The following is a 26074-nucleotide window of genomic DNA, read 5'->3' as shown; positions in this document are numbered from 1 at the left end:
GGTTGTGTCTGTGGAACTGAAGGTCTAGAATGGTAAAAATAGCTAAGACAGGAGAAACAGTAAGGGTTAAATGTTTATGGCTGCAGTTGTTATCTTACTGCGAGAGAGGAGAGGCAGCGGAAGAGTAGGCAGGACTGGGCCTTGACCACAGTACATCGTACATTAAGTCAGAGCTAGAGGCTGATCCTCAGCTTGCACTGTGATAAAAGGGAACAACAAGGAAATGTAGCAGAATTAATTAGAAAAGGAAGCAAGATTTGGTAATTTATTAAATATGTTTGAACCAAAGATATGTACAAATTTATTGGACTGTAGGATTAAAGGATGCCAGTAATCAGGAGTGTACTGAGAGATGCAAAGTGAGAAACTGCAAGAATTTGACAAAGTGGCCAAAGAGAGTAAAGAAAGGCGACAATATTCAGGTAAAGCTGTGAATTCTTTTCCTGTCTGAATGGTAACCATGGGAAATGCAGCAACATGTAAGATATGTGGATCAGATAAAGCTTCAAAGACCGTTGGGATTGACTGTGCCTCAAATCAACATACTGATTACTACAAGGCTGCTGACACTGGATCTAATGTTGATGATTTACTGGTAAGAGATGTAAAAAGCAGACTTAGGTTGTTATAATTTCTTTTTCTGCTAATGTCCTTTTTTGTCAGAAACAAACATGTTTGTTTGTCCCGTGTTCAGCAAATGAAAATAAAATAAACAATAAAAGCAAAGGTGAATCAAATAGACCAATACAGCAAGGCTGGGATGGTCTATTTGGTTAAGTAAATCCATTGGGCATCTCTCTTTGCCTTTAGACAACAATTCTGATGGCAAAAGAACCAAACGGGACAGGCAAAAAAAGAAGAAGAAACAAACATGTTAATGTCTGATGGTTTGCTTGGGATTGTGCGACATTGCACGTGAAGGGTAATCCACATAGGGGGTGTGGTATGATTGTTGACATGTATTGCGAAGTTTGATGACCTTACAAGTTAACGCCCAGTGGTGATTGACTGACACTTTAACACTTTAACCTTGCTAAAAAGAGGTTAGAAACTTGTTGACACTCAAGATAATGAAGACACTACTAATGTTCACATACTGTGACATTCAGCAAATAAAGCGATACATCGGTATATTTTGATTATTCAAATATCAGATGTCATGCAATGAAAAATTCTATTTTGGGCCAAAATCATTACAGAGGTAATGACAGGCCATCGTCAGAAAGTCATCACTTCCTTTGACTTTGTTTTGTTTTTTTGTTTGCTGTTAAAATTGGTTGTTAAATTTCTGTTCATTAAGCTGCAGTGATTATGATTGTCTGCAGTAAACAAATGTTAGATGTTTTATTAATATAAGATTTTTCTTTTAATTCTGATACTGCCTTAAAAATATAACACTATTTGGTAAGATTTATATTTAATCCAACTCAGTAAAGAGTGCTATTCATCTAACATTTTTTTTAAAGAGCAAGAGGAAAACCCAATTTACATTTAAAACTTAAATTTGCTGTGTACATGCACATAAAGACAGTCTGTCATTAACTGTTGATCAGGCAGTAACGAACAATTCTAACAAAAAATGAACACATTTTGAATAAAATGAAAACAAGTCTTACACCAGGAGAACAAGAAATGCTGGAAGGCTTGAGATCAAACAGTAACAGATTGGGAACAAGTGCGGCAGTTTAAAGCAGGTGATATTTATCAGTGCAGGACAGACAAAAATGGAGGAAAAAATAGTAAAGACACAAGTAAAACTAAAAAAAGACACCAGGAATGGCTAAATAAAACAGAAATAAACTTAAGCCTGAACAAAAAAAAAAACACGACATCAAAATGCAAATTTAGTATGACAACCTGATGTAGGGATCAAGGTTAGAATCTCCATGAAATGAATGTAAGTAAACATAATGTCCTCTGGCAATGTGGAAACGTGACTCTGTGTGTGCATGTGTGTGTGCATGTGTGTGTGTGCACGCGTGCGCAGCTGCTTTGTGATGGTTACATTTAGAGTAGCCTAGTAGGCCACTGATACTGTACAAGCAGCTATGTAGCCATATAAAAACACATGATTGACCCTTTATTTTATGTTTTCACATTAAAAGAGCTTTAAGGAACAAACCCATCGTGTGTGTGTGTGTGTGTGTGTGTGTGTGTGTGTGTGTGTGTGTGTGTGTGTGTGTGTGTGTGTGTGTGTGTGTGAGAAAAATACTGTTTTGTCTGATAAATGGAATGTGGCCTTTAATGTTGTTACTATAATATTGCATATATGTGGCACTTTTATCAGAATGACACAGTAACAAAATAAATTAGAAACATTTGCTTATTTACCTGTTATTAATATTACCCTAATTTCTGTTTTATCTCTGTAGTCGGACAGTAACACCAGTTTCCTCCGGGCTGCCAGAGCTGGAAACATTGACAAAGTCCTTGAATTCCTGAAGAACGGGGTTGACATCAGCACATGTAACCAGGTAAGAAAACTTAAACAACATCGGATTTTGTTTGAATTCTTGTATGCAGTTACATTAATTTGAAGAGAGGCGATAAAAATAAAAACTGTGACAAATTTTCAGGTTTTATGGAGTTATATTTTTCAAAACTCCATCTTTGTGTTTTTAATTTGAAATAATACTTTTTAAGTTTTTAGTTTTTTTTTAAATCTAAATATTTATTACAACTTTCCAGAACTGATATAGCAGTTGTGTGAAATAATATCTCAAATCTGCTGTTTAGTGCTTCAATGCAAGCTACTGTCAAACCTGCTCAAGCTAACCTTCGCCCTGCCGTGTCATGATGGCATCACACAGCGAGTACCTTAACCATATCCCTTTACATACTCACAGCTACCCTCATAGCTACAATTACTCCCACCCATTCTTCCCCCCAATCTCAGCAGCTTTTGAAAAGGTCTGTCTCCGTGACAGCTGTTCTCGTCCCCTCCCCATACTCGCCCTGTCCCACATTCCGCCGAAGGGGAGGGATTGGAGAGGTTAAAATATTTCCCCCTACTCCTCTCTCCTGTCTACGTCAATGTGATTTACAGAAGTCACAAGACAGCCTAAAGGAGTGAGGCTACGTGAGCGTATGTGTTGTGTGTGTGTGTGCATATCGTTATTTTTTACTGTGTCATTGCTTGACTGTTATAGCTGGTTTGCAGCTATAAAAAGCCAACCCGTAGCTCTGCTGTTTGTTATCATGGGTACCATGGGCTCTGTTTTGTGCCCCGAGAGGGAAGCCTGAATATAGAAAGCTGTGCACACACTAATCTTCACATACACATACACACAGACATGTACATAGGCACACACACCTCCTGTCCTGCAACAGGAGAGCCTTGCCCTAATAGGATTTCTCGGTGGTCAGATGATCAAATTTGAGACCTTGTCAAGTGACCAAAAAATGTAAGGGACATTTTTATACATATCCCAGTTATTCCCTCATTATTGTGTGTGTAGAGGCCAGTATAATGTGCAGTGAATGTAATTTTGGACCTAAGCACGTTAAATATCTCCCAGCACATATGAACATAAGCTATAGACTTTATTTTATTCCAGTGATGTGTAAGTAAACCAAATTAAAGTTATAACATGCACATAAATGCATTACTTTTTTTCTCTTAGTGTTTTCAATAGCCAAATGTAAAATAATATAAAATAATGTGTGCATCTTCCCACGTGTGTATTTGTCTCTAATTCTGATTGCACGTGCTTAAATACATAATCATACATTCACAGATTCACAGATCATTTCTACACTTTTTCCACCTACAGATATATGCTGTGTTACAGGCAGGGAAGTCTGTTGTGTCTTTACCTTTTTACTCACAAATTTTAAGAGGAAAGACATTGACAGTATGGTTAAGTTAAAGCACACATCACTGGTCTTAATTTCTGCTGAATGTGTATGACAGCTGATGAGTGATGTCTCTAGAATGATTTTGTTAAGTCGAAGCACAACAGGCAGTGACATGACCGTACTGGAAGTGATGGCATGAGCCCAGGATTAATGCTTTTGATTACTGCAGTAAGATAAAAAAAAAAAAAAAAAATCACAATAATTCTGTGCATAAATGCAAATTTTCTCCAAAGACTTGAACGAATCACGGAAAAGCATCATTATCACAAAGCCATTACCTGAAATAATGTCCGATAATGAGTCATTAGAGTTAGTAGTCTATTGACAAGAGCCGGATAATGTGACATTGCAGTTGAATGACCCAATTTCCTTTTGCTTGTTTTAATGCGTTTCCGATTACCGTTCACAATGCAATCAAATACAGGAACTGTATCTTAGTATTTTATCATGTTTAATGTTATTCATGGTTTCTTTAAAAAGTCTATCCATCCACAAAACACCACAAGAAGCTGCAAATGTCACACACTAAGTCATGCACATATTTTGAGTATCGCCCTTGGTGCTATATTCATTAATAACTGAAGAGTAAAAACCTAGAAAGCACGAAGAGAGTGGCAAGGGCCAGAAACTGGCGCCAAGGGCAGAAGGCTGCCCACGTTAGTAGAAGAGAGAGTGAGGGGTATATTCCTAGCTTGCCAAAGCCACTGTCATACTATGATTCTCCATTGCACAGATTTTATGAATGAGATGTATAAATAAAGTTGTAATGTTTTTTACAGATGATGTTTGTTCTTCCAGTTTTTAAGCATGGTGTGTTTGAGTTTTAGGATTTCAAAAGAGAATGAGTCACTACAGCTTATTCTGCATTTTAATACAATATGCCTATGTGCTTGTATTTGCGTGTTAGGAGTGTGTATAAGAACTGTTTCGCTCTTCACAATTAAAGGCCAGATTTCCCTTCTAATCTACTTAAAATTTTAATCCTTGGTGAGTAATATTACTCTTTACTTTAATCCGCATGCATTTACATTATTTGCTCCAAAATCTATCCCACTGTGACATTTATGACATTTACATTATTTCCTCCAACATCTTTCCCCTGTGACATTTGAGACAATAAAACGGCACCAAGTAAGCATGGTTGTTTATACCATGTGTGCTTATAACAAAGGTCAGCGGTCAAAGCAGCTTGAATGACAATCTGCGCTGGATGAAGCTCAACATTTTGTCTCCTGCTAGGGGAAGCAACAAAGTGCCAGGGATCACGATGTCCATTAGCTAAATGAAGCTTTTAGGAACAACTGAGCTCAGAGGGAAAGGAGATTTAGATCGGTTTGTGTGACTGTGTGTGTGTTTTGTAGGGTTTTCTTGTCTCTCCTGAAATACATAATGGCTGAAATGTGGCTGAAAGTATGATTATTTTGTGCCGTGTCAGTGAGTCTATCATTTCAGAACTGAAGTATAACTGAGGCTGGACTTTCTGCTTCTCAAATGTCAGCAAAGAGCATCTGATATAGCCTAGACTATTTTTTTCTCTTTTCATTCGTTGCCAGTTCAGTGGAAAAAGTCACAGATGGACTAATTGCATACTGATTTAAAATATACTGAAGTGATGATGATATTAGAAGGTTTGGCCATGCGACCGGACAAACATGATATGCAGTGTGATCATTGTGGAAGTGATAATGACAATTAAAAAAAATCAGCAAAAACATATATTAAAATTTAAAGTCTTTACTTATCAAAAGTGAGTGCTTGCTATGATGAGTCAGTTGCAGACCTTGCAGACCTGCGTGATGATGATTTAAGTGTTTGATTAGACTTGATTAGACCGTGAGGAGCTTTCACACTTTAAGCGACTGTGCTGTGAGAGCATGTGTGACTATTTTAGCGTGATGCAGTGTGACCAACTCATAATCTGACATACATGAAACTGATTGAGAATGTGTCATAGACTGTCGATCGGTGGATCTCTGCAGATTTGATTAAGACACATAACAGACACTGGACTAGTGCCATTTGTGCCGCTTTACTCGTAGCTCATTAGAAACCGTTTGCACAAACTGAAGGCATTTATGCCTTCTTAGGTTTTATGGATGTACCATAGTGATACGAACTATGTGTCATTTTTCACTCTTTTTAAAGTCATGTTATAAATCACTCAGCCAGACAGTCACTGATATACTTTGGCCTTTGAGGAATGCCCCCCTTTTTATTTTAAAGGCTGACATTTTCAGTTGCTTCTAAATGTGATTATCTATGTTTGGATGTGTGTTTGGGTTCCCTCTATGACTGTGCAGAAATATGACACCCTCTTTGGCTGTTTGGCATTTAGCAACTCGCGAGAAAGAAAGAGAGGGCGTGTTTCTATTTGTGTGTGAATGTATATGCATGATGTACATGTGCTATGGAGGGGAAAAGGCAATGATAGAGGGGTTAGCAACAGCTCCTCTTTTATATCACTGCCCAAAAAGCATCCAGAGCTTAGAGGCACATTTCCTCGCTGTCATTCATCTGAATTAGCCTGCAGGAAGAGGACAGAGCATATAAACCTAGAAAGCTTGTTCTAAACCAGTATAGAGGAAGCAGGAGGTGGAGGACTGGTTGGAGTTCCATCACCAAAGACAAAAGAAAACAGAGCAAAGGATTCATGAAGGCACAAATTACCCAAAGGAGCGGGCATTTTGAAAGATAAAAAAAGAGCAACATTTCAAAGATCCAAAGCACAGGATGGAAGAAAAGGAGGACGAGGTGAATGGTTTTTGTTTTGTTTAGAGTTTGTTTCTGTGTGTAAATGTCAGCGTCAGAAGAGGTACTGTGAGTTTTCGAGTGGGGATAAATCAGTTGTGTTGTAAGGGCTTGTTGGAGTGCAACATTTGAGGTCTGCTCTCCTCTTGTGCTGCTATAGTTCCTGTTGATAAATCTGAGGTGAGGCCTTTGTTATGAGCGAATTGAACTGTGAAAAATCAGCCAGTTTTTTAACCCAAATAGTTTTTCTTCTGTTTCCATTCTTAAATGTCAGTCTCTCCAACTGTGAATGAAATGAATGCCATAAATCATGTACAGTATAATGCAATGTCAAGTTGGATTATACCTTCATAAGTGACTATAAACTTAATCAAGATTTTTTATTGTTGCCAATTTTACAAAAATTCACACTTGTACTATAGTTTTCCTTTTTTGCAGGAGTATACATGATTCCATTAGATTGTTATTGAGCCAATTTCCAGTAGATATCGCTTTATGTCCTGTAATGTTGGTATGCCTTATCTTTGATACAGGGGGTTGTAATATGATTCCCTGAGCACCACGCAGTTTCATTTTTTCTTCACGTGTTTTCTTGAAATCTTTTCTTGTTTTCTGTTTAGAATGGTCTCAATGCGTTACACCTGGCGGCTAAGGAGGGGCACAAGGAATTGGTGGAGGAACTGCTACAGAGAGGAGCATCTGTTGACTCTTCCACCAAGGTACACACATGGTTTAGCTTTATAGGGTCTTTAATTGATATAATTCAGTTAATATAATTGTTGCTTTAATCGCTCACTATATATCTAATGGGTTTTTCTTTGGCTTGCATTGGCAAAGATAACTTTTTAAAGATGAAGATAAATTTTTAAAAGAGGGAAAAAAAGATAAGAAAATTATTTTAACCAAAGGAGAAAGAAGGAGATGATGGAAAGGAATTAAATAAGTTGTAAAATACCATAAAAATCATTCCTTCTTTAGTGAATTAAGGAGCCATTGGGGTGGATATGAGGGTGATTTAAGATGATTATGAGAGTTTGATTGTTTGTTTCTTCAGACATTCAGTTTTACTAATTAATAAAAATATTAATAATTGTATCATATATAAACTTAGCACAATGAGTCAGGGAATTTTTGATTGGCTGATGACTTGTTTGTTGTAACAATGTTTCTTGGCAGTAAATGTTGGAAGCCCTGTTTAATTTTTTTCCATTAAATGGTGCCACATTGGTAAGGAAATTGCATTTGTGGGTTGAGCAGCAGAGTTGAGTGTGTCGGTTGCGCCCATGAAAAACCTCTCTGCCAATCCCAAACAGCTTCTTCTACTAATGACTTGTGCTTTGTGCCTCTGTTGTTAAATTATTATTATTATTATATGGCCAATATGTTTTGTATACTCAACTCTGCTGCTCAACCCTTTCCAACAGTATAAGATTTATTGCCAAGAAGCATTGTTACAACAAAGAAATCCTTACTTTTTGTGCTAAGTTTAGATATTGTACCATTCAGTCGGAAGGAGTAAGAGAAGGCGAGAGTGAATGTGTAGTGCGCTTTTTGGCAAGCTGCTTGTTATGTGAGTCTGTGACTGCCTCATGACTCAGGCTCAACAGCTAGCAGCAGTGAACAGCTGACACAGAATCTATCACTCTGCTGTTTGTGTCCTTCGAGTGACTTGAATACGTTTCTTGGAATTAAACCCAACTTTTACATCCTAAACATTAAAGCAGAAATGAAATGTTTGCATAATGTGATTTTAGCCCTGTAACACCAAGTGTATGTATATTTTTTTATATGTGTCAAACATTTCAATAAACATTCATTTTCAAAAATCAGAATTTTCTGGAATTTTCAGGGTTAAGACTGAGGGAGGTAAGAGACGACAGGTTGGTGATCTTAACCCTGTTTTCTCTTTGCAGAAAGGAAACACTGCCCTCCATATTGCCTCTTTGGCTGGACAAAAAGAAGTAGTCAAATTGTTGGTGTCAAGAGGAGCAGATGTCAATTCTCAGTCACAGGTGAGAATTAACAAGAACTTTTACAAAATGCATCAGCATGCAACACAAGCAACAAGTATATGATGTGGTTTTGTTTTTGCCTGTATATCTCTTCAGAATGGCTTCACGCCACTCTACATGGCGGCTCAGGAGAATCACTTGGAGGTCGTGCGATACCTCTTGGAAAATGAAGGAAATCAAAGCATTGCAACAGAGGTATGTTTTTCTTTCATATTGTTATATATACAATTATTGAAGGTAAAAACAATATGTAATATCTTGCCTATTTTCTTTCCTTTTCTCTATGAAGCCTGTAACCATTTAACTTTTTTTCCCCTGTGCTCCTCCAGGATGGCTTTACTCCACTTGCTATTGCTCTTCAGCAGGGGCACAACTCAGTTGTCTCCTTGTTGTTGGAGCATGACACTAAGGGTAAGGTACGCCTTCCAGCCCTGCACATTGCTGCCCGCAAAGACGACACAAAGTCTGCTGCACTGCTGCTTCAGAATGACCACAACGCTGATGTCCAGTCTAAGGTGAGGGAGGGCAACAGGGACAAGTTACATTTTATTGTTTGTGGGTTCCTTAGAGAACAATAATAAAACGGACAGACCAGGCCTCTCTGAAAATGCTGTATTGTACAGGTCCTTATTTTTTATTTTCAAACTGTGCAAACTTATAAACATACTCAGTGTTTTAAATTAAAAAAAAATACTGAGTGTTTCCCCTAACAGCCCTTCACCCTATTCCCCTTTTCTCTCTCTATGCATCATAACCAGATGATGGTCAATAGAACCACAGAGGTATACAGACTTATCACCTCCTCCTTTGATTCTGAATTTTGTCACTTCTGACCATTTTTTTCAGCTCTTTTGTTTTGATCTTGTCCTTACTTATTGAGGACTTTTGTGACATAGGGATACCCTGCATGCCAGAGTTTGCTGTATTAGACACTGCATGGCTGACAGTAAAACACAATGTGTTTTATTGATAATCCCCAGAGAATGTCAGTTAATTACTGATCATTTATTTTATAGATTTTTGTTGTTATTTTTAATTGATAGGTCATTGAAATGTATTATGTTTACGAATTTTATACTGAACTGATAACCTGAAAGTAAAATCAGCTTTTTCTTTTACTCCTATCTTTCTACACGTAACTCAGCGCATGTGTGTCCTTGTGCATGTTGATTTACTTCTCTGAAACACTTTGATCTCTGATCTTTAAGTAAACTTTGTTTCTTAATTAAATTGCACCATGTCTATCAGAATGGGAAGGTAAGGAGTGAACCGACCTGCAATTGTGTACTATGAAAATTTATATATATAGCTAATATATAAATGTTCATTTGTCCACCCAAGTAGAAACACATACTTGCGAGCGTCCATAGTGTTGCTTGGTGCTTATGAGTTATGTTTTGTCCTTTATTTCAATATATTTATGTATCCAAAAAACCAAGTTGATTCACCTGTAGTTTTTTTTTAGTAAGCATGGCTGAACTTGAGCAGTTTTGCATGTATTATCTATTGAATGTGCTATTTTGGGATTTGCTCATTTTTATGCTCCTTCTTACACAATGTTTTTCTTTCAGCACGCTCTTTCATCATATTACTACTTCAGCAGAGTCTGCTTCAGTAGAGTCTATTCCTGTATCTAACAATGAAAAGTCTTTCTTACTTTCTTTTGTTCACTTTCATTTTACTTTTCTCCTTTTCATGATGAGCTGTTCTGCACTCTCTAACCTCTTTTCCTTTCACTCTGTCCCTCTCTATTCTCTCCTTTCCTATCAGAGTGGTTTCACCCCTCTGCACATTGCGGCTCACTATGGTAACGTGAATGTCTCCACCCTGTTGCTGAACAGAGGAGCTGCTGTTGACTTCACAGCCAGGGTACAGCCAAATTCCTGCTGTGTGGCTGTTTTTGATTTTGATCATTACAGAAGGGCATGTTATTTACCATCGTAGTGTTCACTTCTAATAAGCCTTTATTAATACATTTACCTCTAGCCCATTAAACGTTACATTTCTTTCTGTATGTTTGTAGCTAAACTACTTTGCTAAGACTTTTACATGCTGTAGTTTTTGATGTACCTTTGTTTCTGTATCTGCCTTGTCAGAATGGAATAACACCTCTACATGTTGCCTCTAAGAGGGGCAACACCAACATGGTGGCCCTGTTATTGGACCGAGGTTCTCAGATAGATGCTAAAACAAGAGTAAGACTCAGATTTTATTAAAACCATAGTGAACAATAAATAAGTGGAATCAACAACTTTCCACGTCCTCTTTCTCAAAATCTTTAAACTGGATTAATGTGTGCGTTTGCTTGTGCATATGTGATTGTTCCGAAGGATGGTTTGACGCCCCTGCACTGTGCAGCCAGGAGTGGACATGATCCTGCAGTTGAGCTTTTGCTGGAAAGAGGAGCCCCCATCCTAGCTAGAACCAAGGTTAGCATATTTGCACTAGTATATCATTTAGAATTTATACAATATGAGTACTATTGTTCCTTTTTATATGCCTTTGGTTTTTATCTCGGCTGCTATTCTTTAAATTTTTTGCCTCCATATAGAATGGACTGTCTCCACTGCACATGTCAGCCCAGGGAGACCACATAGAGTGTGTAAAACTATTGCTGCAACACAAGGCGCCTGTTGATGATGTCACACTCGACTACCTTACCGCGCTGCACGTCGCAGCTCACTGTGGCCACTACAGAGTAACTAAGCTCCTCCTGGACAAGAAGGCCAATCCCAATGCAAGAGCACTGGTAAGGGTTCAAAGAAACAATAAGAGAAGCACCAAAATTGGTATTAACAGAAATTATCATGATATTTACTGATGCACATATTAAGATAAAAAGAGTGACACTATGGATCGTGAATATCTTGCGATTTACTAGTATGCTTATTTATATATATATTTATATATTTCCATATTCTTTCATATAAAATGTTCCTGAGGAATTTCAAACTGCCAACTTGGATTGTGAAGTCAGCATTGATGGTCTGAGTTGGAAATCTGACTTGAGGGGCAGATACAGTTAAAAAATTCTGACTGGGAACACGTATATTCTGACTTTTCACCTTCAAATTAAATGCCTCTTTGGTTTGGAAATGGTCAGAATACAGTTAGTTTTAATGATATATAAGAGTCCCAACAGTAGTAAGCATAGGGTTAATCAGATTATCAGGGGTCAGTTGACCCAAAAAGTTTAATAACTCCTGAAATATAAAATAAGGTTATAAAATTTAAATACTCCAATGCTACCTTTTTACTATAGAGACATGCATATTCCTGCTAATTTTTCTCTTACTGTCTCTACCAGAATGGTTTTACTCCTCTCCACATTGCTTGTAAGAAAAACAGAGTGAAGGTGATGGAGCTGCTGGTCAAATACGGTGCCTCCATACAGGCAATTACTGAGGTGAGATTGTTTTGGTGTGTCAGGATTTCATGGATTAGCACAGTATACTTTGTTGCTAACATTGTTCTAAATTTGCATTTAATGCTTCTCCTTGTTGTTACTGCTACTGTTACTGTCTCTTTTTTCATTATTGCAGTCTGGTCTGACTCCCATGCACGTAGCTGCTTTCATGGGTCACCTCAACATCGTTTTACTTCTACTGCAGAATGGAGCTTCTCCTGATGTTCGTAACATTGTAAGTAGTAATTTCTTTTATCAGGTCAGCGATCAGCAGTCGGAAATACACATCACAAAGTAAACACACATTTCATTTGTTTCAGTGCAAACGCGTGAAAAAATGTACCCCGTTCTGGTGTACTTTTTGTGTTTAGCACAGTGTCCTAAAGCTTAAAAATCTTCTGCCTTTGCTTGTCAGCGCGGTGAGACAGCTCTCCATATGGCAGCACGAGCAGGACAGATGGAAGTGGTTCGCTGTTTGCTGAGAAATGGAGCGTTGGTGGATGCCATGGCCAGGGTGAGTCAGCTGTAAACATTAATCACTCTTTCCTTCTGTTTACAGTAAATTTTTATATTTCAAGCACTGGTTTGAATGCCTGATGTCACCTGTCCCAGCTCTGCCTACAACATCACCGTTCATTCTAATTTTACTGCTTTTAAATGACTGCATCATTTCCGTTTATCCTTTTCTTCTATAACATGTACTACCTCTTTTCCCCTCAACTACAGGAGGACCAGACTCCCCTGCACATTGCATCCCGTCTGGGAAAAACAGACATTGTCCAGCTACTATTACAGCACATGGCCTACCCGGATGCTGCCACCACAAATGGCTACACTCCTCTCCACATTTCAGCCAGAGAGGGGCAGGTGGAGACAGCTGCTGTGCTCCTGGAGGCTGGAGCTTCACACTCAATGGCCACCAAGGTGAACAGAGGATGAATGCACGTAGACAGATAAATAACATGTGATAAGTTAAATCAGTGGAATTTTAATTAATCCCTTTTACATCTACAGAAAGGATTCACTCCATTACATGTAGCAGCAAAATATGGAAGCCTCGACGTAGCAAAACTTCTCCTTCAGCGCAGAGCTCTTACTGATGATGCTGGCAAGGTGAGCTGAAGTTGTAGAAGCAGGTTCTGAAACAAAACCCAGCACTGAGGGTAATTGTCTTAATTTCAGAGAGAGACACATTACACTTAATCTTTGAGCATCTGATTGTTTTCTCTGAAACACAAATTATGGAATAAAACTGACTTGAAACAAAAAAAAAAACACACACACAAAAACACACACACAAAAATATCACAAAGGCTTGCAAAAAGTTTCATTAAATCAAATGCTTCTTTTCACAGAATGGCCTAACTCCACTACATGTGGCAGCTCATTATGACAACCAAGAGGTGGCGCTGCTGCTCCTGGATAAAGGTGCATCGCCTCATGCTACTGCAAAGGTTAGGCTGAGTTTTAAAGAAAAATAAAGGTCCATGAGAAGCTCGCACTTGTTTGCATGTACTGTATTTCTATCACAGTGTATATCTTCTTTCGTTCCTCTGTTTTAGAATGGCTACACTCCTCTCCACATTGCAGCCAAAAAGAACCAGACAAACATTGCTTTAGCGCTACTGCAGTATGGAGCAGAGACCAATGCTTTAACGAAACAGGGAGTCAGCCCTCTGCATCTGGCAGCTCAGGAAGGACATGCAGAGATGGCCAGCCTCCTGCTGGGAAAAGGAGCCCATGTGAACACAGCGACAAAGGTCACACAGAAGCACAATCTTTATGACATTTTTATTTATTAAAATAATTTGAAGTGGAAACAAGAAACACATGCACTCTACATACAGCTGTATAAAACTCTTTAGTTCTTAAGCTGAGTGCTCTATAACAACAGTTTTGTCTAATTTGTTCCATGAAGCAATTTATTACTATGTTAATAAATTGCTTCATGGAATTAATAAAATAAAAAAGTGTGAAGGATGGTAATGTGACATTGCTTTGTGTTTTACAGACTGGACTAACTCCTCTGCATCTTGCTGCCCAAGAGGACAAAGTCACTGTAACAGAAGTACTAGCCAAACATGATGCCAACTTGGACCAGCAAACCAAAGTACAGACATGCATGTGCATGACAAATTTAACAAGTATACACAAAAGAAAATTGTTACTAGTAATGAAAACCTAACAGTATGCTAATCTACAAGAATTTTCCTGTGTGAATGACAGTATGTCTTGCTTACTTTCTGTTTATTCGCTTTATGTTTACATGTTAATATTTAAGTGTATCATATGGACGTGCATGTAAATACCTGCCATCCAGAGGCTTTTTAAAAACATAACAAAGTCTTCATATACATCATATATTCAGGAAGCATTAAGATTGAGTTTAGTGCTTGCTTACAGAAGATCAGTGTTCATCTCTCACCCTCTCCCTCCTCGCTACAGCTTGGATATACCCCTCTGATTGTCGCCTGTCATTATGGAAATGCCAAGATGGTTAACTTCCTGTTACAACAAGGAGCCAGCGTCAACTCCAAAACCAAGGTTATATTTAAATCTTAAATTTGAAGCATGCAAGCTCTATTTAACTTAAACTGCAGACACAGCATGAAGCAAAACTCAAATATAGCATCCCTTTCGTTTTAGTTTCTACTGTGACTTAACAAAATTTTGTTGTCTTCTTTTTAAACTTTTGCCCTGCAGAATGGTTACACGCCACTTCATCAAGCGGCACAACAAGGGAATACACACATAATTAATGTTTTATTACAACATGGGGCCAAGCCCAATACTACTACAGTGGTAAGACACAATAGAGTCCAAGCATTTACTTTTAACATGTGAAATATGTTGTGGAAAAAGTTCTGCTGGTATGCTATCGTATATCCTTCTCTCTGTTAGAATGGAAATACCGCTCTGTCGATTGCGAAACGTTTGGGTTACATTTCTGTGGTAGACACACTGAAAGTCGTCACTGAGGAGGTCATCACAACCACAACTGTAAGCTCATGATTGCTTTAGCCTCTGGAAATGGAGCCAGGAATTTTTTTTTAACTTAAACTATAACCTTTCTCTGTTTTGGTTGTCTGTTTTCCATGACTCTGAATGGTGTTACATTAGACGGTTACAGAGAAACACAAACTGAATGTTCCAGAGACCATGACTGAGATTCTCGATGTGTCTGATGAAGAGGGTAAGTTACTTAAATGTAGAAAACAAGAATTTAGTGTGCTGCTCATCGATATCAAGCTAAATTTTTTTATAGGAAAAAACTACTCCAGTCATGAGACACAATAAGTCATGACTGAGCTTCATTAAAATATTATACCTCATTGTTCAAAAGTTGTAAAAAAGTGTATTGTAGGTGATGTAGGATCTGAAAAAGTGCTCGAAGGGTTGAAGAAGAGCCAATATCTGAGATGTCTGTGGAGCTCATCTTTTCGATCCCCATATTACTTGCATAGTCAATGCAATATATATTACATATATATATACATGAGAGAGAGAGTGTTATTAATTTTTTCATTGTTCATAACAAGGTTTGGCATTTTTGTTGTATCTGTTTTCCAGGCGAGGACACAATGACAGGTGATGGGGGAGAGTATCTAAGAGCAGAGGACCTCCGTGAGCTGGGAGATGACTCTCTGCCAGGACATTATCTAGATGGCTTCAATTACATGAGCCACAACTTGGACAGGTAAGAAACAGCACACACATATTGTATTTGACAAACATCTAAATTTGCTCACAGCAAACCTTCCAGATCTGCTGTTAGCCAAGTTCATCATCATAAGGAATACCTAAGTAATGCAGATATATACAGAAAAGGTCTGAGAAGATTCACCTTGGTTTTTCATCAGGCCCCAACACACTCCCATTCACCAAAGTTTCCATCAAAGAGAAGTTCTCATTGAAGATTTGCTTACAAGTCACCAGGTAAGCGTAGTATCCGTAGTCTAACCTTCAATAAAGTATCTTTAGACACTCGAGGTGAGTTTAACCAGCCTGCTGATGCTTGTTGTTCTTTAGGTGTCAACACTGTCTAGAGAGCATGAAAAGGACTCATTCCGTCTGAGCTGGGGTGCTGAACATCTTGATAATGTTGTGCTGTCCTCCAGTCTGCTACATTCTGGGTATAAACACACACAAACACACACAGAGAAAAACTCACACTCCTTTCTTTCAGAGAAAATCCAAATGTTGGGACTTAACCCAGTTGCAAACTTAACATACACATTCCCATTATGTCTGGAAATACTGAGGGGTTTTTTTAAACCCACAATTTGTAAAATCCACAAGATGCCATAAATGTTTTGTGGACTTGTATTAAATCAGCTTAGGGTGCACACTTTATCCAAATTTCTTTAGTAAATTATCCACAACCAAAAGCAGAATTGTCTTTATTGTCACTACACTCAGGTACAGTTTCATTTTGCATGGCGTCTCTTATAGAAATAAATACATTAAGCCCATCTTTGGAAATTCTACCAACCTGTTTATGGTAGCAGTGCCCTCTAAAGGCACATTGACTTCAAAGTAAAATCAATTTTTTTTTACACTTGTAGCATTTTAATTTCAGAGTGAGCTTGGACATTAGAATTCAGACTAAAGGCTCCATCTTTATACACAAAGGTGTACATCTTGGATAAACAGGCTATGTGGGCATTTCTAACTGGATCTTCTCATTTGCATTTTGCTTTGTGTACAGTATGTGCAGCAGCATGTCAAAGGATCAGCTGATATTGATTTTTTTTTAATGATTTACTTATACTCAAAGCATTATTCTGCCATTGTTGTGTATTTTCTGGTTCTATTTTAGTTTACTTGCTGATAAAGTCACCAAAGTTTAAGACACAAAATGGCATCTCGGTGCTTTGCAAGCCTTTATTTCAGTAAATCTTTCTCCTGTTTGCAGCTGTCCTTCAGCTTATATACCTCCTGCAACAAATTACTGACTGTTCTGCTGCTTGTGCTGGCTAATGCACTACTTCAAGGGTTATCATTATATTCTGAAATAGATATTCCATCTTTTACATGCCCTTATTTTTTTCTGGTGTACTTTTGGTGTATTTTTCATACCTTCTCATGTGTCTTTTCTACTCCTTTTATTTTTCCTGCTGTGTAATTATCTGTCTGGTCAGGTTTTCTCACTTTTACTCATTCTTTTTTCTCTCTTTCTCTTTTATTTATTTTGTTGTTGCTTCGATGTGCATTCTCTTATCTTCTCTGTGTTTGTGACTCTGTGTGTGTGTGTGTGTGTGTGTGTGTTGTTTTTGTATTCTGCTTCTAGCCGTTCCTCACCATGCCTAGACCATGACAACAGCAGGTGAAGTCTTTATTTTGTCTATTTTCTTATCTCCTTTGTGCCTTTACTTCTTTTTCTTTGTCACTTTTGAATGATTTTCTCATTTCCATCCTGTTTCTCTGCTTTATTTCATAATGAATGCCCTTACATTACCTGAAATAACCTGAAATAACCAGATTTTTTTTTATCCTTAGTGCAGCTCTAGCTGGCTTATATCAGTTCATAATACAACCTGTGTCTTGACCAGAATCTTGCAAGTTAAAAAATTAAAGCAGAATAAAACCGAAAAAGTGTTTCTCCAGGATAAAGTGATATTTATTGAGACCTATTTGTTATTAATGTCTCTTCTCAGGTTACAAAAATAGCCTTTTCTTTTACCTTTACTTGATTCAGTTGCCTTGTGAGCATGGAGATTTTGCATCTTTATTTGTTTGAATGTCTAGAAACCAATTCATCCATTTCTGGTGCCTTTTCTTTAGCTTCCTGGTCAGCTTTATGGTAGATGCCAGAGGTGGAGCTATGCGTGGTTGCCGTCATAATGGTTTGCGAATTATTGTCCCACCAAGAAAGTGCTCTGCCCCGACACGGGTGACTTGCAGGCTGGTGAAGAGGCATCGTCTGGCCTCTATGCCACCTATGGTAGAGGGTGAAGGGCTGGCTGGTCGCATTATAGAAGTGGGACCCACTGGAGCCCAGTTCTTGGGGTAAATTTGGTTGAGTGTGCGTGTGTTTGTGTGTGTCTGCGCGCATCTACTAACAGTTTGTGTACTTGCTGGTGGCTTTGTACTATCTGGTATAAGTGTGTTTCAGTAGTTGTGTGGTGTGTTCATACTTTCTTCTTCACTCCCCCTCTGTGCTGCGTATGGATCAGTAAGCTCCACCTACCTACAGCTCCACCCCCTCTGAATGAGGGTGAGAGCTTGGTCAGTCGCATTCTGCAGCTGGGTCCTCCAGGAACCAAGTTCCTCGGGTAGGACCATGTGAGGGTGATACCCAACCACCCTCAAATCCTGGTTACACGCCCACCCGTGTTTTTCCCTTGTCCTAAAATTTGAATTTTTTTTTAGTTTTTCATGATATATATATATTAATTATTATAATTTTTTTTTGTGGTGCTTCTTTTCTTTCTTTGAAGAGAAGCACAGCTTTACCACCTGACCTGTTACCTTAACCTGTTGAGTTTTCTTCATGCTTCCCACAAGCACCTATCTCCCCAATCATGTTTCTAGTTGGATTCTGGTCCTGATGTGAAATAGATGTTTATTTGTTTTTATGTTCATAGTTTGTGTTTTGAAATTAATTTTAACTGAGTTTTTATTGTTTTCTTTCTTCGTAAATTCATTCACATGTCAACCTAAACACTATGCTATCATTGATTTTTCTCTGGAGTTAGCGCTGAAAAGCATTAATTAGCATTAGTCCAATTTGTATTTGCTTTTACCTTGTTACACCTTTTAGGCCTGTGATTGTAGAGATCCCCCATTTTGCTGCTCTGCGGGGAACAGAGCGGGAGCTAGTGATCTTAAGGAGTGAAACAGGAGAGAGCTGGAAGGAACACCACTGTGACTTCACTGAAGAGGAACTGAACCAGATACTTAATGGCATGGATGAAAGTAAGGGATCTGAAGTGGCCTGTGATGTATAACTGTGATCGATAGGTTGATATCTCAAAGCATTTTATGTAAAACAATACATGAATGCCATAAAACGAGCAACACTAGAGCAGGAGAGAGTTGTCTTATAGATTTTAAAATGCTAGTATAATAATGTGAAGCACAGTACGTAAATAATAAAGGGAAAAAACAAAGCACTGACTTTATGCTTTCTTTCACAGAACTTGATTCCCCTGAGGAACTTGAAAAGAAAAGAATATGTCGCATCATCACCAGAGACTTCCCACAGTATTTTGCTGTTGTGTCAAGGATAAAGCAGGACAGTCATTTGATTGGTCCAGAGGGCGGGGTCCTCAGTAGTACTCTCGTGCCCCAGGTCCAGGCTGTATTCCCTGAAGGAGCCCTTACTAAGAAGATTAGAGTTGGGCTTCAGGTGTGTACATTCTTTGACTGGTATACCAACAGAATATCCAAATTATGGCTATGAAGAAAAAAAATATGAATACATATTACCACATATCTTGCCCCAGGCTCAGCCTATTGATGTTGACATGGTGAGAAAGATTCTTGGTAATAAAGCAACGTTCAGCCCAATTGTCACATTGGAGCCAAGGAGAAGAAAGTTCCACAAACCCATCACAATGACAATCCCAATTCCCAAGACCTCCAATAGTGACACCACATTCAGTGGGGAGACCCCGACTTTACGTTTGCTTTGTAGTATTACAGGTAAGTATCTATAAATAAAACCCTTTGTTTTAGAAAGAAAACATCTTGGATGGCTTTCAGGCACATCTCATTGGATGACATATTGAAATGCTCCCGTGAACATCCTAATTTATTGTTCATGTTGTATTTGTTGCTTGTGCAATTGCTGTTTTTTTTTCATAATTTTATTAAGATTTCTATGTTTAAAATCTTAATATAAAGCTCTTTAGTCAATCTTTGATATTTTTCTTTGTGTGCTATTAAAAGAAATGACCTGATTTAATGGACGTAATTTATCAGAACTTCGTGGTGGTGGATGTATCTTGTCTTAAGTCCATTAAAAAGACAAATGCTGTCTGAAGATTAAAAAATATTGCGTGAACTGTTTTCAGAGGTTGAGTAACAAATCATCGGTTTACCTTTCAGGTGGTACCACTCCTGCACAATGGGAGGACATCACCGGCTCCACGCCTCTCACTTTTGTTAACCAATGTGTTTCCTTCACCACGAATGTGTCAGCAAGGTAAATCCTTTATTTGTTGGTAAATGACGATGCACAGTTGCAGTCTTACGATTGAAGGTTATAAACGTTTATGCTTAAATTTTTACCTGTTGATACTTACCTAAAAGTGTCGTTCATTTGTAGATTCTGGCTGATAGACTGCAGACAGATCCAGGAGTCTGTTGGTTTTGGCACTCAGGTCTACAGAGAAATCATCTGTGTCCCATACATGGCTAAGTTTGTCATTTTTGCTAAGACACTTGACCCCATTGAGGCTCGCCTACGGTGTTTTTGCATGACAGATGACAAGATGGACAAAACCTTGGAACAGCAAGAAAACTTCACTGAAGTCGCCCGCAGCCGAGATGTTGAGGTGCAGTGTAATACTGGGGAATAAATAAGGCAAATCAAATCAAATTGTGTGCACAGGTTTATCTAACGAGGGTTAGACAGTAATTGAGAAAAGTAGGTCGATGTCAATTAATGATGGTTAAGTGGGTATTTAAAGATTTTAAATCAGACGCAGGTTATTACTGACTGATTCTTATTAATATTGGTTCTTTTTCATTTCTGGAAAGAAATTGAATAATATTGTCCAAGAATTTTTGTTTCTTTTGAGCCATGGAAACATTTAGATTTGTCATATCCTGATACAGGTACTAGAGGGGAAACCTATATTTGCTGACTGCTTTGGAAACCTGGTGCCTCTTACCAAGAGTGGGCAGCACCATGTGTTCAGTTTCTATGCCTTCAAAGAGAACAGACTGGCCCTCTTTATTAAAGTATGACTTTAAATCTATTAAAATATATAAAATGTTTACTTTTTTACTCAGAAATTCACAAATCTAAATATATGCAAGTCAGAGACATATTTTTTCCCCAAATATGAGCAGATTCGAGACACAGCACAGGAGCCATGTGGTCGATTGTCTTTTACCAAGGAACCACGCACGTACCGTAGTCTTAATCTCAATGCAATCTGCAACCTAAACATCACCCTTCCATCATACTCAAAGGTCAGCTTTCAAATATTTTATCATGTATGCTAGGTGATTTTAACTTTAACTTTGAAACTGCCGCATTGCTGATTTCTCCTCATTTTTATTCTTTTATTTAGGAGTCTGATTCAGACCAAGATGGAGATGATGAGGTAAATAAAGTTTGTTTGATTTCAGTCTATAGCAAAAAACCTAGATGGTATAATTAGGTTGCAGCTTACTGTGATTTGACTTCTTTTTTTTTTTCAGAGTGAGAAGAGTGACAAGAAATGTAAGTTGTTATTTTAGTATTTGTGCTCTATTAGAAGTTAGTTTTCTTATATATATTGTCACAATAGACCAAGTATCTAAAATGCATGATAGAAATTCATGCATTGAGACATTGTAAAAACTATTTTCAATAGTAATGGGCCTGTATATTATATGATAGTTATGCATTTATCCATCACAAGATTAACTTGAGATTGCTGGTCATAAATATTTTGAAGTATTAAGTTAAAAGATTTGCCTGTTATATACACTAACTACTAATTACTACTACTAACATTGTATGCAGTTACATGTTTGTAACTGGAGGAAATGCTATGGCTGCTATACTTTATGTTTTCCTCACTCCAAACTCCACTGACTTTCCTATCATTTCAATTTTCCACTATATTTGTTTTTATTAATTTCATACAAAGGTCAAAATAGTATTTTTTATATATATCTTCTCAAAATTGTTTGATTCTCTAGATATTTGTACTTGACATTAATCTTAACTTACAGATAATTATGTTTTATGATAATAACATTTATTATGTAACAAGTATTTTTTTGACATAATATTTTCTGATGTTAAACCTCAGCAGTTGTACGAGTTGCGTGTAAAAATTGTTATTCACAGAAAAACAAACAATATCATGTTGTTTGTGCTTGATTACTAGCCAATTTATTATTACATAATTCATGTTCTATGATTTTCTTTAGCCACTGCTTTCTCCTTTGTTGTTTTATTTCTTTAAATTATTTTTTTTTGTACTAAGTTACTTTCATTCACTCATTCACACAAATTTTAAATTTGGTTTACACTGTTTTACCTCACTATTTTTATTTTCTATATATGCTATCATGTCACAAAACTATAGGATTCTAGCAGTAACAACTTGTAAGCTATAATATTTAATAATAGTGAACACATCAAATAGAGTGTAAATGCTAAATATAACAGTATTTTATACTAACTAACAGTTATATATATTGCGTTGCTTACAGTTAGTAGGTATTGAAAAGAGACTAAAACAGTCAAGTAACAGTGATTCTCTTACTTTGCTTACCTCATATTTTCACTCACTCAAATACCTTATAATTTTTTTAATTCAAAGTTTATTATTTAAAAAAATGTTTATTTGTTGGCAAACATGACTATAATAGCAACAATCTTGAGAAGTTTTGTTTGTCTGTTTTCAGTCCTTCTTGTACCTTTGTTCCATATGTAGGTTTATCTGTTTCATCTTGTTTTTGGTATATCTTGCAATTCATTTTTAATGCATAGTCAAACAATTTAGATTATTATGGTACTTATTTACATTCTATTCATTTTGTTACACCTCTTGGCTTTGCTTATGCTGTTGCTGCTCTACCGCTCTTCAAGTGTCTGGGAACTACTTTGTCTTCTTTGGTCTTCTTTTTGAGACTTCCTTATTCTCTGCCTTGTCATCTTCTAACTCTGTGAACTGAAGATGGATTTTTGATGGCATTATCTTGATGACAATTTTCTGATGTCTCTCTCCCCCACTTCATTTGTCCCTTATGTTCTGTACCCTTTTTGGTTCTGAAATATTTTTCACTGAAGATGATGAATCTGAATCAACGGAGACATTCTCCTTAAGAACTAATCAACCTCTTGACCCTGCAACCCTTGCGAGCCCAGATCTCCTGTCAGACACACAAGATGTCAGAATGTCTGCTATCTTTACTCCAGATATCTATGAAGAAAGAGCTGAAACTAATAAATCGGAAGAAAGAGAATCTGTGGCCACTGTAGAACAGTTCAAAGACAGAGTAGAAAAGGCTGGTGAAATTAACGATTGGACGAATGTTAGTAAACTGAGAGGACAACAAATTGATGATATCAAAGATAAATTTTCACTCTATGGGGCCAATACCCTTGAAGAGCCAGTCATAAAGAACATTGAGAAACAAAGTTTAAGTAGATCTTACACAGATGTTAGAGACATCACATTGTTCTCCCCCCCTACCACACAGACAGAAAAATGCCTTGGCCAGAAATCTGCTAGGACATGTGGTTCTCAAGAAGATCTTGTCCAAGATGGATTTGAACAGGTCATTGAGAAGCATGCAAACAAAAAACACCCCCCAGATATCAAGAAACCTATTCGGAAAAAACTTAGAGACAGATCGCGTTCTGGATGTAGCAGTTCTGAGGGAGAGTTGGAAAGGATGAGCTCTGAGGAGTCTTTAGATGGTGATACTATTCTTAAAGAGAGTAGCCTTTTATCCACCCAAGTTGTCGAGCCACCAACTTCTCCTTTGGTGGTTGAGACACCTATAGGATCAATAAAGGACAGGGTAAAAGCTTTACAGAACAAAGTTGAAGAGGAAGAAGTGCAAAAAGATACTAAAGTCTTTACATACGATGGAAAATCTTCTATTACCGCAAAGAAAATGGAGGAAGCTATGCCAGAACTTCCCAGAGTTCCTAAGTCACCTAGATCTCAGACAGAAAGATTAGAGGAAACTATGTCAGTGAAGGACCTTATGAAAGCTTTCCAAACTGGGGAGGACCCGTCAAAGAGTAAATCTGGGCTTTTTGAACACCAATCCTTGCAGTCTTCTTGTATTTCCACATGGATTTCTGAATCACCAGGTTCGGAAACAGTGCATGATATAGAACAAAGACCTACACAGGAGCCAAAATCACAAATCCAAACTCAAAGGCCCACGATTTTCCATCAACAGAGTAGTGTCAAGAAAGGTGATCAAACAGACATCAAGGATGAACCAGCAAACCTAATCAGCTGTAAAGAATCCCTGTTCACTTCAGACAGTGTTTATATTGAAAAGATGGTTACATTTAGTGATACTGTTCAACGAGATGATGAAAGTGTTAGCCCATTGCGAGAAGTATCAAACTTGTCAGAGAAGGAGGGAATCTCTGTGAAACATCTGATAAAAACATTCCAGACTGGGCAAGAAGATCAAAAAAGTAAAGTGGGACCTCATTCAACACTGATATTAGATTCTAATGATTCTGAAGAGAGAGAGACAACTGAACAAAGTCCTACACAGGAGCCAGAATCACAAAGCCAATCTCAGAGACCCACGGTTTTCCATTCAAAGAGTGACGCTGATGTACACGGCATCATAAAGACAGACACAGATGATCAATCACAAAGTTTAATCAAAACGGAACCACAGTTAATTTCAGACATTTCCCTGTTGAGAAAGACAGTTACGTTTGCTGACACAGTTCAGTATGATGCTGTTAGCCCACAGCAAGATGTGCAAGAGTTTTCAGAAAAGCAAAATGTGTCTGTTAAGGAGCTGATGAAAACATTCCAGTCTGTAAAAGACCCCTCAAAAACTAAAGTGGAACTTTTTGAACACAAACCTGTGGCTTCCTCTATTTCAACATTAATATCCCATTCAGGAGATTCTGCAGAGATACAGAGTACTGAACTAAGTCCTACAAAACAGATAAATACTCAAATCCAAAGTCAGAACCTCACAAATGTACATCAACAGAGTGATGCCAAGCAATATGACCAGGCAGAATTGGTTGATCAACCAGTAACCTTAATCAAAAAGGAATCACAGATAATTTCAGATATTCCTTATGGAAAGTCACTAATATTTGTAGATACACTTCAGGGTGATCAATTGTGTCTTAATAAGGGGCCAAAGATGTTACATAAAGATGCCATGTCTGTGAAGGAGCTGAGGAAAACATTTGAGTCTCAGAAAGACCCTTTGAAGAGTAAAGTTGGAGCACTAGAGTCAGAGTCAGGCATTAAGTGGAGTGAACACAGTCCCAGAAATGAGCCAAAATTGCAAACCCAAATGCAGAATATCACAACTTTCCAACCGCAGAGAGATATGAAGGATTTAGAGGCCCAAACTGGCCCTCTACAGAATCCTGAAAGTTCACAACAAATGTTAGATATTTCTTATTTTGGAGAAACAGTAAAAAATCCTTATGGAATTCAGTTAGATGACGGAAGGGTTAGCTCTTGGAGTGATGATTCAGAGTTATCAAGAAGGATAATGCAACTCGAAGAACCGGCTATTAGAAAGAGTATATCTGATGATTCACAGATTAGCCCTGATCGCAGACCTTCTGAGGACTTTAGTGCAGACATAAAAGCTGAGCTGGAGGAATGTCCAAAGTACCAGCAGTTCAAGCAAACAGCTTCAGATGTCAGACATCAAGTTGAGACACCTGAAGAGGAGAGCTTTGCTCAGGATTCTGATACTTATTTTGAGGAAGACATAAGTCCCAAGTATCTTGAGAGTCACAAACATAAAGGCATTGATAAATCCTCAGAGACTAGTGCTATTACAACATATCACTCCAGCACTGGTGAGAGAGACAGTTCTGAAGGACTCATGTCAGGACTGAGCAATGAAATCCATTCGTACTCTACTAAAGAAGATGGAATGTACATTATACCATCAGAGGAAGATCAAATCCAAGTAGAGATAAAAACATCTAGTCAAGCTGATGTAATTAGAGAGAAAGAACTCATGCCAACTTCAGTAACTGAGACTTCACTCCAGGAGGTTTGCATTGACAAAAAGGTACATCAGCAATCATATGAGCAATCTGCAAAACCAAAAGAGATGGCAGGGATGCTATCCCTGCTGAACAGTGACCTGGATCAGTACCTCAAGGACAAGCCAGTGAAAAGTGAGCATGCAGAGG

At 37.8% G+C, this 26074-nt stretch overlaps 1 protein-coding gene across 8 annotated transcripts in view; it reads left to right on the top strand.

The window, feature by feature from the left end:
• LOC102206783 (ankyrin-2-like) overlaps positions 1 to 26074 on the top strand; it is an 80044-nt gene that overhangs the window by 16422 nt on the left and 37548 nt on the right. For 2 of the 8 annotated variants that reach the window (XM_005741193.1, XM_005741200.1), the window contains exons 2-39: positions 2373 to 2474; positions 7227 to 7325; positions 8520 to 8618; positions 8715 to 8813; positions 8948 to 9133; positions 9377 to 9400; positions 9867 to 9875; positions 10389 to 10487; positions 10715 to 10813; positions 10949 to 11047; positions 11170 to 11367; positions 11926 to 12024; positions 12161 to 12259; positions 12440 to 12538; positions 12751 to 12948; positions 13039 to 13137; positions 13380 to 13478; positions 13587 to 13784; positions 14036 to 14134; positions 14470 to 14568; positions 14728 to 14826; positions 14926 to 15024; positions 15145 to 15217; positions 15595 to 15721; positions 15885 to 15960; positions 16054 to 16157; positions 17315 to 17350; positions 17809 to 18033; positions 18201 to 18299; positions 18788 to 18942; positions 19164 to 19375; positions 19473 to 19671; positions 20077 to 20173; positions 20297 to 20525; positions 20809 to 20934; positions 21046 to 21168; positions 21270 to 21302; positions 21400 to 21421. In XM_005741193.1, coding sequence (XP_005741250.1) covers positions 2373 to 2474; positions 7227 to 7325; positions 8520 to 8618; positions 8715 to 8813; positions 8948 to 9133; positions 9377 to 9400; positions 9867 to 9875; positions 10389 to 10487; positions 10715 to 10813; positions 10949 to 11047; positions 11170 to 11367; positions 11926 to 12024; positions 12161 to 12259; positions 12440 to 12538; positions 12751 to 12948; positions 13039 to 13137; positions 13380 to 13478; positions 13587 to 13784; positions 14036 to 14134; positions 14470 to 14568; positions 14728 to 14826; positions 14926 to 15024; positions 15145 to 15217; positions 15595 to 15721; positions 15885 to 15960; positions 16054 to 16157; positions 17315 to 17350; positions 17809 to 18033; positions 18201 to 18299; positions 18788 to 18942; positions 19164 to 19375; positions 19473 to 19671; positions 20077 to 20173; positions 20297 to 20525; positions 20809 to 20934; positions 21046 to 21168; positions 21270 to 21302; positions 21400 to 21421 — 4336 coding nt within the window. Of the gene's footprint in view, positions 1 to 2372; positions 2475 to 6282; positions 6610 to 7226; positions 7326 to 8519; positions 8619 to 8714; positions 8814 to 8947; positions 9134 to 9376; positions 9401 to 9866; positions 9876 to 10388; positions 10488 to 10714; positions 10814 to 10948; positions 11048 to 11169; positions 11368 to 11925; positions 12025 to 12160; positions 12260 to 12439; positions 12539 to 12750; positions 12949 to 13038; positions 13138 to 13379; positions 13479 to 13586; positions 13785 to 14035; positions 14135 to 14469; positions 14569 to 14727; positions 14827 to 14925; positions 15025 to 15144; positions 15218 to 15594; positions 15722 to 15884; positions 15961 to 16053; positions 16158 to 17314; positions 17351 to 17808; positions 18034 to 18200; positions 18300 to 18787; positions 18943 to 19163; positions 19376 to 19472; positions 19672 to 20076; positions 20174 to 20296; positions 20526 to 20808; positions 20935 to 21045; positions 21169 to 21269; positions 21303 to 21399; positions 21422 to 26074 lie in introns of those variants that run through there. The other 6 variants (XM_005741199.1, XM_005741194.1, XM_005741196.1 and 3 more) reach the window with 6 other exon arrangements.

Source organism: Pundamilia nyererei, unplaced genomic scaffold, assembly GCF_000239375.1.
Source record: "Pundamilia nyererei isolate P.nyererei 1_Seehausen unplaced genomic scaffold, PunNye1.0 scaffold00107, whole genome shotgun sequence".
Lineage (NCBI taxonomy): Eukaryota > Metazoa > Chordata > Actinopteri > Cichliformes > Cichlidae > Pundamilia > Pundamilia nyererei.
Note: the sequence above shows the minus strand (reverse complement) of the source record. Positions and strands in the feature narration are given on the sequence as shown.